General features: G+C 35.0%; 1 protein-coding gene across 1 annotated transcript in view; it reads left to right on the forward strand.

Moving 5' to 3' along the window:
- HFM1 (helicase for meiosis 1) overlaps positions 1 to 16,707 on the forward strand; it is a 119,139-nt gene that overhangs the window by 51,376 nt on the left and 51,056 nt on the right. Inside the window, exons 21-23 of the mRNA XM_045980766.1 lie at positions 7,771 to 7,862; positions 9,489 to 9,595; positions 9,694 to 9,741. Coding sequence (XP_045836722.1) covers positions 7,771 to 7,862; positions 9,489 to 9,595; positions 9,694 to 9,741 — 247 coding nt within the window. The remainder of the gene's footprint in view (positions 1 to 7,770; positions 7,863 to 9,488; positions 9,596 to 9,693; positions 9,742 to 16,707) is intronic.

Here is a 16,707-nt window from a genome sequence, read left to right on the forward strand (position 1 = left end):
TAAAAAGGGAAAAAAAAAAAAAAAAAAAAAAAGAGTCCTATTTATAAAATTATAGAAGTTTTTTTTTAGATATTTTTTCATTTATTTAATTGACAGAAACAGCTAGAGAGGCAACACAAGCAGGGGAATGGGAGAAGGAGAAGCAGGCCTCCTGCTGAACTGGGAGCCCCATGCGGGGCTCAAGCCCAGGACCCTGGGATCATGACCTGAGCTAAAGGCAGATGCTTAATGACTGAGGCACCCAGGTGCCCCTATAGAGCTTGTTTTTGATAGGTTCTTTGTCTTCACTGATTCTGGTGACTTTGGGCAGAGAATTTAAATATTGAAATCTTTGGGTCACTTTAAACCTCTTAGAATTCTTGTAGGTACCCTTTTGCTAGTTATTAATTATTCAGAACTTTGTTATCCAGATGGTTACTTTGCCTCTTTTTCTCTCTCACTTTCTCTGTCTTTTCATTCTATTTAGAGTATAATACAAGAGACAAAGAATGGTTTTAGTTTTTAGGACTCATGATTAGAAGTTTCTTAGGGGAAATACTGACTTCATCATTTCAAATTAATTCTTAATAGAAGTTGGGAGGTATTGAAAAGTTTTTTAAAACTCAGGATCCTATTGTTAGCATTTGACAAGTATCCTTCCATTTTTAATGCATTTTTTATGCATTTGCAAATGCATTTTTATGCATTTGCAACCATAGTTTAGAAATGTATAATTTTGTATCATGTTTTTACTTGTATTTAATGTAACTTTTTACAATTTTTTCTTTATCTCTATTTTTTTGTCATTTTAATTACAATGTGTCTTGGTGTGGACCTCCTCAGGTTGAATTTTTGGGAGGATCTCTGTGCCTCTTGGATCTAGATGTCTGTTTCCTTCCCCCAGATTAGGCAAGTTTTCAGCTATATTTCTTCAAATTAATTTCTGCCCCCTTTTCTCCCTTTTCTTCTCAGATGCCTATAATGCAAATGTTATTACACTTTTGCTAAGTGTAGAATGGAGTCTACTGAGTTCCTTAAGATTATTCTCAGTTTGCATAATTTTCTTTCCTCTCCTTTTCTCAGCTTGGTTACTTTTTATTACTATCTTCAGGTTGTTACTTCGTTCATCTGCTTCATCTAGCCTATTTATTTCATCAAGTATATTCTTAATTTCATTTATTGTGCTCTTGATCTCTGATTGGTTCTTTTCATCTATTTATATAAGATTAAGTTTTTAAAGCAATTTATTGCCCTTACTGTTAGCCCTAGATTTATAATTGTTTTTTCCTTCTCCCATGGTCGGTCTTTTTTTTTAAAGATTTTTATTTATTTGACAGAGAGAAATCATAAGAGAGGCAGGCAGAGAGAGAGGAAGGGAAACAGGCTCTCCGCTGAGCAGAGAGCCCGATGCGGGACTCGATCCCAGGACCCTGAGATCATGACCTGAGCCGAAGGCAGCGGCTTAACCCACTGAGCCACCCAGGCGCCCCTGGTCTTTTTGATAAACATAATTTTGTTTATCATTTATCTTCAATGTATTCTAGGGTGTCTCATTAGAGGGGGCATGAGAATCATTAATGTAACTTCATCTATTCTTTAGGTACTTTCTCTCTCAAGGATCTAATTCCCACTATCATTCCTTTCCTGTGGAACTTCTTGAATACACAAATACTATTCCTTCTACTCTTGAATATACCATGTAAATGATCTATAGTGATCCTTCTCCATCATCAGTGAATACTACCTAATTTTCCTCTTCTTGGTAACCTTTTAGTTTTCCTCTGCTTTAATCGATCTCTCTGCTGACCATTTTGCTTTACTGTGGGTTTCTTGAAGTTGCAGACCTTGGACTTTCATTCCTAGTTTCTGATTATTTTCTTAAAAACATGATCTACCTTCAAGCTTCAGCTATAGTCATTCCATAAATGAATTCAAAACTGTAATTTTGATTCTGGTCTCTCACCTTCTTTACAAAATCTGGTGCTCAGTTTTCTTTTCTTTCTTTCTTTTTTTTTTTTTTTTGAGATGCCTACTGCTCAATTTTCTGTTGAAAGTCTTTATTTAGGTAAATAACATGAAACTTGACATCTAGAACCATGTAACAGTTAATATGACTTGGAATACTGTGAAATAGAATGAACATAAAATTTGAGTTTCAAAACCTGGATTTCACTCCCAGTTCTATCACTTGCTAACTGTGACCTTATGCTCACTAAAACTTAGTTTATTCATCTGCAAAACAGGAATATATAATGTCTACTTACATTATTGGGTTGTTATGATGATCAAATGGAATAATCAATGTAAAAAATTTTTACCATAAATATGAGTCGTTCTTCTCTTTTGTCCAAGGTTAGAAAAATATATCTCTGTCTATATATTTGCCTATCATTCTCAGTTGCATAACCATTTTGCCAGGCTTAAGATTATGAAATATTTGATATCTTTGGTTTCTCTTTAATTCCTGTGTCATTTCATGTCCAGGCTATACACACACACACACACACACACACACACACACACACACACAGAAAGTCGATAGATGATAGATAGATAGATAAAATTTACTGTACGTATCACATGAGTATGCAGGCTTAGAAGTCCCAAGATCTGTAGTCAGTAAGATAGAAACCTAGGCAGCCAATGATATAATTCTGGTCTGAGTTTGAAGGCCTGAGAACCAGAAGAACTGATGGTGTAAATTCCAGTGTAGTGCTGGCAGTCTTTAGACCCAAGGAGGGCTAATGTTTCAGTTCCAGTCCAACATCAAGAAAAGACCCATTTCCCAGCTCAAAGCAGTCAGGCAGAGAAATTCCTTCTTATACCAGAAGGTCAGTCTATTTGTTCTATTTAAGCCTTCAACTGATTGGATGAAGTTCACCCACATTAGGAAAGCAATCCGCAGGGCACCTGGCTAGCTCAGTTGGAGCTTGCGACTCTTGATCTTGGGGTTGTAGGTTCAGCCCCACATTGGGTATAGAGATTACTTAAAAATAAACCTTAAATTGGAAGAATAAACATTGTTAAAATGTCTATACTGCCTAGAGCAATCTATACTTTTAATGCTATTCCGATCAAAATTCCACTGGTATTTTTCAAAGAGCTGGAGCAAATAATCCTAAAATTTGTATGGAATCAGAAGAGACCCCGAATTGCTAAGGAAATGTTGAAAAACAAAAACAAAACTGGCGGCATCACGTTACCTGATTTCAAGCTTTACTACAAAGCTGTGATCACCAAGACAGCGTGGTACTGGCATAAAAACAGACACATAGACCAGTGGAAGAGAGCAGAGAGCCCAGATATGGACCCTCAACTCTATGGTCAAATAATCTTCGACAAAACAGGAAAAAATATACAGTGGAAAAAGACAGTCTCTTCAATAAATGGTGCTGGGAAAACTGGACAGCTGTATGTAGAAGAATGAAACTCGACCATTCTCTTACACCGTACACAAAGATAAACTCGAAATGGATAAAAGACCTCAACGTGAGACAGGAATCCATCAGAATCCTAGAGGAGAACATAGGCAGTAACCTCTTCGATATCAGCCACAGCAACTTCTTTCAAGATATGTCTCCAAAGGCAAAGGAAACAAAAACGAAAATGAACTTTTGGGACTTCATCAAGATCAAAAGCTTCTGCAAAAGCAAAGGAAATAGTCAACAAAACAAAGAGACAACCCACAGAATGGGAGAAGATATTTGCAAATGACAGTACAGACAAAAGGTTGATATCCAGGATCTATAAAGAACTCCTCAAACTCAACACACACAAAACAGATAATCATATCAAAAAAATGGGCAGAAGATATGAACAGACACTTCTCCAATGAAGACATACAAATGGTTATCAGACACATGAAAAAATGTTCATCATCACTAGTCATCAGGGAGATTCAAATTAAAACCACATTGAGATACCACCTTATACCAGTTAGAATGGCCAAAATTAGCAAGACAGGAAACAACGTGTGTTGGAGAGGATGTGGAGAAAGGGGAACCCTCTTATGTTGATGGGAATGCAAGTTGGTGCAGCCACTTTGGAGAACAGTGCGGAGATTCCTCAAGAAATTAAAAATAGAGCTTCCCTATGATCCTGCAATTGCACTACTGGGTATTTACCCCAAAGATACAGATGTAGTGAAAAGAAGGGCCATCTGTACCCCAATGTTTATAGCAGCAATGGCCACGGTCACCAAACTGTGGAAAGAACCAAGATGCCCGTCAGTGGACGAATGGATAAGGAAGATGTGGTCCATATACACGATGGAGTATTATGCCTCTATCGGAAAGGATGAATACCCAACTTTTGTATCAACATGGATGGGACTGGAAGAGATTATGCTGAGTGAAATAAGTCAAGCAGAGAGAGTCAATTATCATATGGTTTCACTTATTTGTGAAGCATAACAAATAACATGGAGGACATGGGGAGATGGAGAGAAGGGAGTTGAGGGAAATTGGAAGGGGAGGTGAACCATGAGAGACTATGGACTCTGAAAAACAACCTGAGAGTCTTGAAGGGGCAGGGGGTGGAAGATGGGGGGAACAAGGTGGTGGGTATTAGGGAGGGCGTATATTGCATGGAGCACTGGGTGTGGTGCAAAAACAATGAATACTGTTACGCTGAAAAGAAAAAAAATTTATACAGTGCTGGGTGTCAGTTGAATCTCAATAAAGCTAAAGGAAAAAAAAACCTTAAAAAAAAAAGCAATCTGCTTCACTCATCAGCTACCAATTCAAATGTTAATCTCATCCAAAAATACCCCACAGACACATCCAGAATAATATTTGATGCAATATAGGGGTATCCTATAGCTAGTTGATAGTTATGTTGACACCTAAAATTAACCATCAGAGCAGCTTAACATAAACTACACAAATCTGGTGGAAACTAGTTGAATTCTCAGAATAATACAGCACTGCACATAATACCCTTTTACCTGGTTTTCGTCTGGGCCCAGATTGGCCATGTACTCTGCATTGAAAATACATATTACCCAATGTCCAGTCTCTGAACATATTGCCCTTTGTGTTTATAACTCAGTAGCCTCAACTCTTGTTGCACCTGATACCATAAAGCTATTTAAAAAAAAAAAAACCCACAAAGCATTTATGTAGGTATGCATGCATGTGTCTATGTATGCATGTATAATTTTATGAGGAATGTAACATGTCTTTTAAACTGTGCTAATATTTTTATTAGGATAATTATTGAGGTTAGTATTCTTGTTATGAGGTTGCATGAATTGTTTAGTTGTTGGCTTCAAAGAAGGAAAGATAATTGTAACCTAAAATGCAGTCCTAAGGCCATTCAGCAAAGCTGATGAAGAATCTTTAAGTTCAAAGTTCCCTATCCAAGGAGTTCCTATTTTATAGGCCTATCTTAATATTTCTGCCATGTGTAGTCATTGGTTTGGAGCATCTCATGAGGAGTATGATCTTGGTGTAAACATCGTGATAGCTTCAGAGCATATTAGCTTGAGCCATCAGTCAGTCACTTCTGGTAGTAAGAAATATGGGAGGTGTATTCTCATGGCCTCTACTTTCTACCCCACCCTGTGATCCTATGGCCTTTACTTTGAAATTTCCTGAATTTGGTATTTTAAGAATATTTATCATTCGACACCATACTGATTGAAAGATGCATCTTTATTTCGACCTTCACTCGCAAATCTTTTAAAATTTTTTTTCCAGCCCTTCTATTTTGATCAGTTTCTTCGTGCCTTCCTTTCTAAATTATTTTTATACCTTGCCTAGGAATCTTTCATCCTTTTTAATAAGCCAGCGAGTATCAAGTCTTTCATTTTCTCTAGCAGGGAGAAACCTTATATTAATTTATAAACATCTAGGATAAGAGGAGTATCTTTAAATATATCCTAAAGATTAACATACTAGTTCCCATGGTAACCATATTCTCTGTATCTCACACACTGTTCTCAGAAGCTCCCTTTTATGAACCACTGCATCCCCTGCATTTCGGTTGAACATATCCACCAGGATCTTAATTGATAAAGTGGCTTTTAAGCTTCCCTGGCTACTTCTCTTCCTGATTCTTAGTTCTGTATACTCTACCATGGCCTTGATGCCTGTATGTCTGATGGAATGTCCAATTCTTCCTTTTTTCAGCAAAACCTGTAGTACATACATAAATGTTAGCCCTTTGCTTGAGAAGCAGTATGCAGTTTTTTCTTCCCAGCTGTTTCCTGTGTGTGCTCACAAGGCTTAACATTCTTTATAATGTTTTTGACAACTTATAATTGAAACCAGTAACTTTTCAAATGAATTTCATTTAATCATTTACTTACCCTTGCTCTACCCGTACTGCTACTTCCAGCCAACTCAATGTTCTATTTCCAAAACAATTTACTTTCACACTTCAGTTTAATCAAATTTTGCTCAAGAATTTTAAGTGGTCCTCTGTTACTTTACAAATCAAATTCAAAATCTAAACTCCTTTGTTAGCATTTTAAGGCTCTTTCAGGCCCTCATAGTCTTATTATTCATCATGTTTTGGTAATAAAAGTAGGCAATATTTATTTAATGTTAGGCACTGTGCTTTGTACCATACATGTAATATTGCATTTACTCTTCACAACAAACATATGACATATATACTTCTATTATCCCCAAGTTACATTAAGGTATTGGTAAAATAACCTGCATATGATCACCTACCTACTAAGTGATGGAGCAGTGACTTGAAGCAGGTCAGTTTGGCCTGAACTCATAGTTACTATCAAGCCATATCTCTCATTAAGGTATTATAAAGATAGTCTTTTTTTTTTTTTAATTTTTTAGAGAGTGGCAGTAGAGGGAGAGAGAGAATCTTTTTTTTTTTATTATTTATTTGACAGACAGAGATCACAAGTAGGCAGAGAGGCAGGCAGAGAGAGAGGGGGAAGCAGGCTCCCCGCTGAGCAGAGAGCCCGATGCGGGGCTCGATCCCAGAACCCTGAGATCATGACCTGAGCCAAAGGCAGAGGCTTTTTAACCCACTGAGCCACCCAGCCACCCAGAGAGAGAAAAAAATCTTAAGCTGGCTCCATGCCCAGCACTAGCTGACCGTGTGGCTCAGTCTTATGACCTGAGCCGAAATCAAGAGTTGGATGCTAAACTGACTGAATTACCCAGGCAGCCCTAAACATAGCCTTTAACTTTATAGTTATGATAAATAAGTCTTGATTTTTTTTCCCTGAGGTCATGACAGCTTTTCTTTTCTGCCAAGGCATATTATTCATTTTTAAATCCTGCTCAAGCCCCATTTTCCTACTAAGGCATCCCACACTGACCATTCTCTTAGGTTTAATATCCTCTGTACTTAAGCTTATATATGTAAATATATTTTTAGAGATTTATTTATTTATTTTTAGAAAGAAAGAGTGTGTGCACAGAGTAGGAAGGGGCAGAGGATAGATGGAAAGAGAATCTCAAGTAGACTCAGGCTGAACATAGAGCCCAATGCTAGGCTCCATCTCATGACCCTGAGATCATGACCTGAGTCAAAATCAAGAGTCAAATGCCAGCTGAATCACCCAGGGGCCCCTCGTATATGTAAATATTATCATTAACTGAATTTTGTCCTCTAGTCTGGCTATTTTATATATAGTTATCTCCCTAGCCAACTATAAATTCTAGAAACTGTGTCTTCTAGATTTTCTGGTGTGTCTTTGTACCTGATGCTGTTACAGGCACAGAATAGAAATTAAGGAATGTTTGTTAAACTTATGAAAAAGTGCATTGTTTTAACTGATGGAGTGAATGTTCCTTTTTTCATCTTTTTTCACAGAGGCAGGAAGGTTGATGGCTTGGTATTACATTACATTTGAGACAGTGAAGAAATTTTGTACCATCAGTGGAAAGGAGACTTTATTAGATCTGGTAAATTAGTTGTCACTAGAAAATAAATATGTAATGATATAGTAGAAAATAATATTGGGGAAACAACTAATTTGCATATCTCATGCAATTTAAGAATGAGTGAGCAGAAAAGAAAGCATTTCTGGTAGTGCTTATGTCTCTCCATCTTACATACCTTTGATTATGAGATATGGAATATTATTCTTTACAATAAATTTTCAATTGTGTCTCTGTATCAGAGCTAAGAAAATTTATATACATACCGAAAGTAGGGATGGCAGCTCTGTTTCAACTTAAATGATAATGCTATTTACCTTGGTAGTGGCTACCAAGTGTACTTTTTTTGAGAAAGACCAGGATAATGTGTCATGATATATTAGGCAAGTCTGCTGTGAGTGATGGACAATGTTGGACATGTGTGCCACGTACTTGTAGTCCTTCTCTAAAGGTTTTGCATCAGAAAAATAGTAGAAATAGGATAGGATTCGTGATAGACTAGAAAAAAAGCAGTGATTGCATAGAAGTGGAGTGAAAACAAGATTATACTAAGATATCAACTGTGAGGGCAACTTTACAGTTATAGCAGTAAGTAGAACCATAGTAATGTTGTTGATACTTGAGAACCGTATTGGTCCTTTCTCCCTTTACAGGGGACATGAATATGCAACAAGATATTTATTCTTATTCTCAAATTTAACCATTATTTTTTATTTAAGATATCTAGGTTGATTTTTGTATGAGATTATTATATAAAAATTGCACAAAAACTGATGAAAACTAGAATGCTTCTATTTTTATGTAAATATTATTCTTTTTTTTTTTTTAAAGATTTTATTTATTTATTTGACAGAGAGAGATACAAGTAGGCAGAGAGGCAGGCAGAGAGAGTGAGAGGGAAGCAGGCTCCCTGCCGAGCAGAGAGCCCGATGCGGGACTCGATCCCAGGACCCTGAGATCATGACCTGAGCCGAAGGCAGCGGCTTAAACCACTGAGCCACCCAGGCGCCCCATGTAAATATTATTCTTAACTATGGGAAATCAAGAGTAAAAAACCCCTAATTTAACATTAACTAATCTTATTTTGAGTTCAGCAAGTATGTAAGAGGATTAGAACAGATGTTAGTTTCATGTTACAGATGTGAGAAACCAAAGCACAAAAGTGCTTTGCTCAAAGTCATCTGGCAGAACAAGCTCTGTAATACAAATTTCTTGATATCTAAAGCATTCTTTCCATTACAAAATTAATCTCAATCAGGATAATGATTTGCAAACTACAGAAGGGTAAATAATATTATAATAGTAGTAGAAATGACAGATACATTTATTGAGTGCTGACTAAGTGGTAGGCACAGGACTGAATATTTTAAATTTTATTGTGTTAATCTTTATGATCTTATTGGTGTAGTCCCAGTGTCTAGCGTAATGTCTAGCATATATCAAGTGTTTGTAAACACTTACTAGTGAATGAGTGAATCCTTAAAGAAGCAAAATGTATAAAGTGAAATTTTAATTCTGTTACACATTTTAAATAATAAAGCTGTGATAGCCCAAGGCAGCAAGGAAAATAAGTAAATATAGAGAAAGAAGATGGAAGGAAAGAAGTAAAGAAGGGACATAAGTAAATGGGCAAATGATGAAATTTTATAGGTCACAATGATAGCCAGCTGCAAGGAATTTGTAGATGTGCAGTTAAGGATAAATGAAAAGAAAACACTGAATACTTTGAACAAAGATCCAAATCGGGTAACAATCAGGTATGGAAATTAAATATGTTTTAAATAAGTTTTTAAAGGTTCTATTTAGTTAAAATAAATAATAATAATAAAAGTTTTGCCATGTGTTTCATTTATAGATTTCCAATGGAAGGAAGAATTAAAACAAGAGAAATGAAAGTAAATTGGTAAAGATAATTATTAAATGTCTTAAAATACTACCATTTCAGATTCATATTTCTGAAAATTTTTTTTAGTTTTAAAACTTACTATAATTTGTTTTCCTTAATACCAGAAAGGACATATTTACATAAAAGTAAGGTGTCAGAATATAGATGTGAAATTAATGTCCCAAAACTCTCAGACTTCAATTAAAATAGATGATTTGTGAATTTTTTTAAATCAACATACATTTTTTGAAAGTGTGTTCTGCCGAAGCAAGGTAATGATAGAAAAGAAGGTTAAGTTTGTCATCATCAGGAGCTTTCAAGTTAGCTTGAATGAGAACAATGAGAACCATGTGTATGAAGGTAATGGACAGTATGGAAACACATATAATAAATGTATATTGAATGATAGTGGCATTCTGGGAGAGACAAATAGTAAAAGTAAAAACATGAGTGAGTGAATGCATATATGACAGTGCAATGTCTATTCTACCGAGAATGGGAAGTTTGTATAGAGGAATAGTACTTAGAAGAGTAAACTAAGACTACATTGTAAATTCTTTGCAATCACAATCACAAATACAATGATATTCTTTTCTGCTTGCCTAGTGGTTGATTTTCTGAGTATTTAGTTCTTACTATTAAACTTTTTGATTTGGATAGTGTGATTTCATGTGAAATGACTTTTTTATGTACTTCAGTAAAACCTGTTATTCAAAGAATTTGTTTTTCCTCCTTAGCTAGAGGAGGTCACTCTCTCTGGGATACTTCCTTATATTCCATTGAGTTTTTCTCCCACATGCCTTGAAGTCTCAGAAACAAACTTCTCACAGTTTTACACAGCTCAACAGACAGGTTATAGCTTGCACAGCAGAAGTTAATGTTCTGTTTCTTAGCTTTATTTTTCTTGAAATTCAAATACCCTTAGAGACCATATAGTCTAGTCCTTTCATTTTACAAATGAAGTGATGCCCAGATAAAATGTGACTTTCCCAAGGTGTTACTGCAATACTAGAGACTGAGCTAGAACTACAACCCAGATCTCTGCTTTTGTCAGTTTTTTCCCCCAATATACTCTGTTGCATCAGCTATTGGGTCAGATTAAATCAGAGTATTTTTCCACAAGCATCTTCTTAGGAACACTTTATTGGCAGCTTTAATGCTTCCATTTACCTTTTCTTAAATTGGGTCATACATTCTTTTAATTGGAGCTGTCAGATTTTAGATTTGATGATTTTATAATTTTTTTAAAATATCATAATTTAGTTTCCTATTATAATTTCCTTTCATCTACTTGAGTGTGACCAGGAAGAGAGAACTATGTAGGATCTTTTCTTAATCCAAAATGTATTGTGTTTGGTAGGTAATAATGGCTGATAGTTACCACTTTCCTGTGTCTCTCATATCCCTGTTACTGTGTTGAATTTCAGATCTGGTTTTTGGTTTTTTTTTTTTTAAGTACATGTTAATCTTCTTAATTTTAAACTTTTATCCTTCCAAGTTTCTGACCTTTAATTTAAGGATTTTTAAAAAATTTTTTCAACACTTTAATTCCCAGATCTTTTGTACTCAGTACTAGCTCTGTTTGTTTTAACTGGTATTTTTCAGTGAACTTGTAAGATGTATTTTCAAATCAGTGATTTCTCTTCTTCATTTGTTTCTTGTTATTATATAAGTAAGGCATGGATTAATTTTTAAAGAGTCAAAAATTTATAAATCAAAAAGTAAGGTCTGTTTTGGCCTCCACATATTTCTTCCCCAGAAGTAGCTATTACCAGTAGTTTGCTGTGCATCCTTCCAATTTCCAATTTATTTAGCACAAATATGTGTGCTAATAAACATATGTAATGTCTACTACAAAAAAAAAATCATAACTATTGTTCTTGTGATGCTACGAGGACCAGAGGGGAAGGAAGGGAAAACTGAATGGGAAGAAATCAGAGAGGGAGACAAACCATGAGACACTCTGGACTCTGTAAAACAAATTGAGGGTTACAGAAGCGGGGGGGGGTTAGGGCATTGGGTAACTAGGTGATGGGTATTAAGGAGGGCACGTGTTGTGATGAACACTGGGTGTTATACTCGACTAATGAATCGTTGAACACTACATCAAAAACTAACAATGTAGCTAATTTATTTTAGTCATCTTCTTTTATACAGTGTTCAGGATAATATAATTTGAATTTGATTTTGAAGGGTGCTTTCATAAATTAGATAGCTGAATGAATATCTGATTTGGGGGTTGGATAGCTTAGACTACTATATATTCAGACATTTATACGTTTATTTTTGAGGAATTTAGGAAACATTAAGTGGATTTATTCTTATAATAATGAGTACTTGAAATACAAGTAATTAAGCCCAAGTAGGAAAAACAAACCAGAGGTAGTTAAGAGAATGAAAATACAAAGAAGCATCACAGTGTACAAATATGTTGGATGTGGGGCACCTGGGTGACCCAGTCAGTTAAGCCACTGCCTTTGGCTCAGGTCATGATCCCAGAGTCCAGGGATAGAACCCCAGCAGGCTCCCTGCTCAGTGGGGAGTCTGTTTCTCCCTCTGCTTCTGTCTCTCCTCTTACCTCTGTGCAGGTGCATATGCACGCTCTCTCTCTCCCTGTCAAAGAAATAAATAAAATCTTAAAAAAAAAAATTAGTGATGTACTAGATGTTGGCTAATTGAACATAATAATAAAAAATAAAAAGATTCTATATCTGTACATATACACATTAACCTTATTTTAACAGCAATGTATACTTTAATAATGTATTCTATAAATATAATATTATAAAATTTAATATATATAGTATAATATGATATAAATATAATTTTTAACCACTCCTTTGTTGATGAAGAATTAGATGGCTTACAAATTTTTACTATTACAAATAGTGCTGAAATGAGCTTTTTGGTGTTTATATCATATTTTTCAATGATTTCTGGGTGAAAGTGTATACACATGAGAAGATTTAATATATAATGCCAAATTGCCTTTGAAAAGGCTTCTCTGATTTACAGTTCCCCCTCACAGTGTAAAAAGAGTGACTGTTTCCACACATCCTAATACTTGTTTCTTTTGTCGATTTGGGGTGCCTGGGTGGCTCATTGGGTTAAGCCTCTGCCTTTGGCTCAAGTCATGGTCTCAGGGTCCTGGGATCAAGCCCCACATGGGCTCTCTGCTCAGCAGGGAGCCTGCTTCCCCCTCTCTCTGCCTGCCTTTCTGCCTACTTGTGATTTCTCTCTTTCAAATAAATAAAATCTTTAAAAAAAAATAAACTTTTGTCGATCTAATGGATGAAAATTATATTTAAAAATTTGTATGTCCCTGATTATTAGGAGGAAATATGTGTATTACCTGGTTTTATGCAGAAGTTTTAAATTGTTATAAAATCATGCATACTTTTCCTTATGACTTCTAGATTTTGTGTCTTTTAGGAAGTTTTTTCCCATCCTGTATTTCTTAGGATTAGAAAACTATATAATAAAGTGAATTAACAGTAGCTTAAAGAAGACAGGCTACTATTCTTTTACCAAAGAGATAGGTGGAAGTGGATACTCTAAGGTAGATATGGTGGCTTCATGGTATCATCAGTTCGTGGGTTTCTATCTTTCAGTTTTGTCATCCCACATAACTTCTATTTCAAGGTCACCTTATTGTCCGAAATGATTGCAAGGGCTTCGGCCATTAAAGTTGAGTATCTTCTCTCATTTAGTAAACTTCTTGGAAGTCCTGGTAACACTTTGCCCCTAGTTCTATAACTACCCCTAAGTGCAAAGGACACTGGGAAATATCTTGTTAATAGTGTGCCTAGGTTAAAATTGGAGTTCTGCTATTAAGAAGGAAAGAACATGAATGTTGGGTAGGCAAAGCAGTCTCTGCCACATATCCTAAGATTATAGGACTTCTTCTGTCATTTCTTCTAATACTTGCAAACCATTTTATTTTTACACTTAGGCTTCTAATAAGGCATCTGGAGTTAATTTTTTATATGGTATAAGTTAGGAATTTATATTTGTCCCCCAATGGTAGTCAGAAGTATTTGATAAATATGTTGCTGTTTTCTCTTTGCCTACTGATTTGAAATGCTGTCTTCTCATAAACTAAATTCCTAATGATCTGTTTCTGGACACTTAACTATTAGTCTAGTCTATTTATTTTGTTGCTGGGACAGTATGACATTGTTTTATTTGCTATTCATTTATTGGAAGTTTTGTGATATGGTAAGACAAATTCCTCCTTTTTGCTCTTCTAAAAATGTTTTTGGCTATTCTTACATTTTTACTCTCTATGAATTTTAGAATCAGTTCATCAAGATCTGTAAAAAGTCCTGTTGAAATTGATTTTATAGATTAGTTTGGGGAAGAGTCTTGTTTTTATAGTTCTGAATCTTTCTGTCTAAGAATATGGTATCTTTCTCCATCTATTCAGGTCTGAAAGTCTTTCTGTGACATTTTGTAATTTACCATTGAGGTTTATATTTCTTTGTAGATTTGCTTCTTGGTATTTTATGGAGTATGATATTGTGAACAGATTCCTTTTAGAAATTGCATAACATTGTATTTTGTAATCAGGTATGGATGGTATATAAGAAGGCTACTGGGTTTTTGGTTTTGTTTTAAGGCTACTGGTTTTTGAATTTTGATTGTTTTATCTATCTTACTGAACTCTCTTAAGAGTACTGGAAGCCCTTCATTTGATTTGCAGGGATTTGCTAGATAAACAATCATATCTATAAAGAGGAGTTTTATCTCTTGATTTCTAATTGTTAAAACTTTTTTTTTCTTAGCTTGTTGTAAGTGAAACTTCTAATATACTGTCTTTAGTTTCAGAGCAAACATTCTTGTTCCATTACTGTTTTTAGGGGTCAAGCATTCAGTGTCACACCCCCAAGGAATTCCTCACACCTTTGGGATTAGGTTCTGGGATCCATTTTCCTCCTTCTCACTTACACGTAAAAACAGGTTTGAGTTCATAATAGAGAGCAACCTATTTTGGGTTGTCATTATAATGAATCTGAAAGTGTCTTTTGTTTTTTGCAGGGTTTCTAACTTTTCTTGAATATATTTTTGCTAATTTATATGTTCCTGAGATAGCATTAATTTCATCCAGATTGTTTTATGACGCATTTTGTTCTCTAATAAATTAAAAGTTCCCTCTGAAAATGTAATGTCAGTTTTCTAATATATTTCTGTCATCTCTTCTTTTTCTTAATTGGATTTTCCAAAAGTTTCTATATTTTGATCTTTGCAAGCCATTTATTTTTTTATTTCATTAATTTCTGATTTTATCTTTATTTTCTTCCTTTTACTTTTTTTGGGGTAGTTTTTAAAAAACTACATGTTTGCTCCATTTATTTTGTTTTTCTTGTTTCCCGTAAAATATTTAAGACTACACATTTTCTAGTAAGTACAACTTTGGCATTGTTCTATAAGTTTTCTAAATCTATTTCTGTTCTTTTTAATGGTAATTTTAATTTCCTCTTTAAGAATTATTTAAAATTGTTTTTTAAAATTCTTAAAGTCAGTATTTTATTGTTAATTGCTACTTTTACTGGGATGTAATTAGAGAATGTGGCCTGTCAGTGTTCTGCTTTATGATATATTGTGATTTTACTTGTGGATTAATATATGGTTAATTTTAAAAAATTTTTATTTACTTTTTATTTTTAAAATTTATTTTTTAATTTTTATTTTATTTTTATTGTTTTTATTAACATATAATGTATTATTTGTTTTAGAGGTATAGATATGTGATTCATCAGTCTTACACAACTCACAGCACTCACCATAGCACATACCTTCCCCAGTGTCTATCACCTAGCCACCCTATCCCTCCCTCTCCCCTCCCCTTGAGAAACCCTTAGTTTGTTCACTGAGATTAAGAGTCTCTTATGTTTTGTCTCACTGTCTGGTTTTGTATTGTTTCATTTTTCCCTCCCTTCCCACATGATCCTCTGTCTTCTTTCTCAAATTCCTCGTATCAGTGAGATCATATGATAATTGTCTTTCTCTGATTGATTTATTTAGCTTAGCATAATACCCTCTAGTTCCATCCATGTCATTGCAAATGGCAAGATTTCAGGGTTTTTTTTTTAATGGCTGCATAATACTCTCATTCATATTTTATATATATATATATATATATATATATATATATATATATATACACACACACACACACATACATACATACATACCACATCTTCTTTATTAATTCATCTGTTGATGGACATCTAGGCTCTTTCCAGAGTTTGGCTATTGTGGACATTGCTGCTATAAACATTAGGGTGTGTTTACCCCTTCAGATCACTACATTTGTATCTTTAGGGTAAATACCCAGTAGTGTGATTGCTGGGTCATAGGGTAGCTCTATTTTCAACTTTCTGATGAACCTCCATACTGTTTTCCACAGTGGCTGCACCAGCTTGCACTCCCACCAACAGTGTAGGAGGGTCCCCCTTTCTCCGCATCCTTGCCAACACCTGTCATTTCCTTACTTGTTAATTTTAGCCATTCTGACTGGTGTGAGGTGGTATCTCACTGTGGTTTTGATTTGTATTTCCCTGATGCCGAGTGATGTTGAGCACTTTTTCATGTGTCTGTTGGCCATCTGGATGTCTTCTTTGCAGAAATGTCTGTTCATGTCCTCTGGCCATTTCTTGATTAGATTATTTGTTCTTTGGGTGTTGAGTTTGAGAAGTTCTTTACAGATTTTGGATACTAGCCCTTTATCTGATATGTCATTTGCAAATATCTTCTCCCATTCTGTCAGTCAGTTGTCTTTTGGTTTTGTTGACTCTTTCCCTTGGTGTGTAAAAAAGCTTTTTATCTTCATGAAATCCTAGTAGTTCATTTTTGCCCTTGCTTCCCTTGTCTTTGATGATGTTTTTAGGAAGAAGTTGCTGTGGCTGAGGTTGAAGAGGTTGCAAAATCCTCAAGGATTTTGATGGATTCCTGTTTCCATTGAGGTCTTTCATCCATTTTGAG

Source organism: Meles meles, chromosome 1 (assembly GCF_922984935.1).
Source record: "Meles meles chromosome 1, mMelMel3.1 paternal haplotype, whole genome shotgun sequence".
NCBI classification, from domain to species: domain Eukaryota; kingdom Metazoa; phylum Chordata; class Mammalia; order Carnivora; family Mustelidae; genus Meles; species Meles meles.